Here is a 1,831-nt window from a genome sequence, read left to right as displayed (position 1 = left end):
AGGGATAACCCTGATCTCTGGGGGCAGTTCATTCCAGAGGGTGGGAGCTCCCACAGAGAAGGCCCTCCCCCTTGGGGTCGCCAGCCGGCACTGTTTGGCCGACGGCACCCTGAGGAGGCCCACTCTATGGGAGCGTACAGGTCGATGGGAGGTAATCTGCGGCAGGAGGCGGTCTCGAAGGTATCCGGGTCCGATGCCAGATTATAAACATAAAAAATCTAACTTAATTACCTATGAAACTGGTCTCTGTAATTTTTAGCCACATCTTGAACAATAGATTTCAATCTGTAAGATAAAAAAAAATCATTGGCTTTCTGTATTTTTTTAGCTGGTCAAAATATATAAAGGAAATAAAGAATACAAGCATGAAGCCAGCTAATGAGGAATGAACTATATCTGGGCATGATATCTAAATTCCTCTGTAAATCTTTTTTTTTTTTATCAAATCCATTTTATACTTTAATTTCAAATTATAAAGGAAAAAAACTCCGCTGTTATGAAATATTAGGAAATATGTGCCAAAGATAAACTTGGTATATCATTTTTTGATTTGAACTGCCTATTCAAGAGAAGAATGCATAAATGGATTTCGAATCCAATTCTTAATAAACATCACGTCCCCAATGTTTCAGGATGCATTTACAAAGAGGTTTTAAGTGGCTGGGGTAATATTACAAATGGCAATATTACAACTAATAGTAATTTTATAAGAAATATGGGATTTATGCAAGAGTTAAATAATGGTATTTGGTTTGCAGCCAACAGTACACACTGGTATGCAAGTATGGCAAAATTCAAGAAATCAGTTGCTAATGAGACAGAGTCCTACAATACCTTTTGTTTGAATTTATTTAGTAGCTGTATGGTAATCTGTGTAATAAATTATTCCTTGTGAAACTTTTCAATTTGGAAAATAAATAATCCATTTGGCCAATTCTTCTATTGTTTGGTTCTTCAGCACAGAATACCACTAAATATACTTCTGGGACTCTGGTATAAAAAAACAAAAGAACATGAGGTCTGCTTTTTTATGCTGTATTTTACGCTGTATTTTACTGGAGCATAGGCTGTTTTGACTATTCCAGCATAGGCTGGAGCATAGGCTGTTTTGACTATTCCAACATAGAATTTCAGATTCTGATTTATGTAAAATTCACTCAGAATTGGATTGAATCCAATCTTTCCAAATGCAGGAATTCGAATTAAAGTATCCCGGGAAATCCTGGTAGCCACTGAATGAAACCTCTTTGTGTATCGTCTACACTTGAACTCAAATTCTCTTGTGGTCAGAAAGTATTTTCTCTTAATATTCAATGAAAAGTTGCTTTCCTGCAAATGTAAAACTATTATTCTTTGATCTGCATGCTGCAATGATAGGAAACGTTACTGAATCTTTCTTTTGGGTGGCATCTTTTCAAATATTTGAAGAGTGCTATCGTTATCTTGTCTCCAGCTTCTAAAGACTAAATATTTTTTCTTCCTTCCACCTCCCTTCTTAGGACTTCATTTTAAGTCCTATCATTATCTTCTTAGACTTAGAATAACAATAGAATTTGGGGGGGGGCTGCTCTTTTTATCCTGGAAAATGAGGGTTGGAAAGAGAGGCAAGGAGGCACAGGGTGGCAAAGTGATTTTTATTTATTTATTTTATTTATTTATTTAACAGGATTTATATGCCGCCCTTCTCCCCATGGGACTCAGGGCGGCTCACAGCGTATTAAAACATCATACAAAAAATTTCCCCTACTAAAAACCAATTAAAACCCAAATATTGGTAGCTGTGGCTCTTTAAAATCGTTAAAAATTGTCCCTATTTAAAACTCACCCTAGG

At 36.2% G+C, this 1,831-nt stretch overlaps 1 protein-coding gene across 1 annotated transcript in view; it reads right to left on the bottom strand.

Annotated features, from left to right (window-relative positions):
* The window catches only part of TMX3 (thioredoxin related transmembrane protein 3), a 22,476-nt gene that overhangs the window by 6,499 nt on the left and 14,146 nt on the right, over nucleotides 1-1,831 (bottom strand). The window contains exon 12 of the mRNA XM_015818250.1: nucleotides 232-285. Within this exon, the coding sequence (XP_015673736.1) occupies nucleotides 232-285 (54 nt within the window). The remainder of the gene's footprint in view (nucleotides 1-231; nucleotides 286-1,831) is intronic.

The sequence above is a fragment of the Protobothrops mucrosquamatus genome, unplaced genomic scaffold, assembly GCF_001527695.2.
Source record: "Protobothrops mucrosquamatus isolate PMUCROS unplaced genomic scaffold, P.Mucros_1.0 scaffold707, whole genome shotgun sequence".
In the NCBI taxonomy this organism is placed as follows: domain Eukaryota; kingdom Metazoa; phylum Chordata; class Lepidosauria; order Squamata; family Viperidae; genus Protobothrops; species Protobothrops mucrosquamatus.
This window is presented reverse-complemented; position numbering and strand designations above follow the sequence as displayed.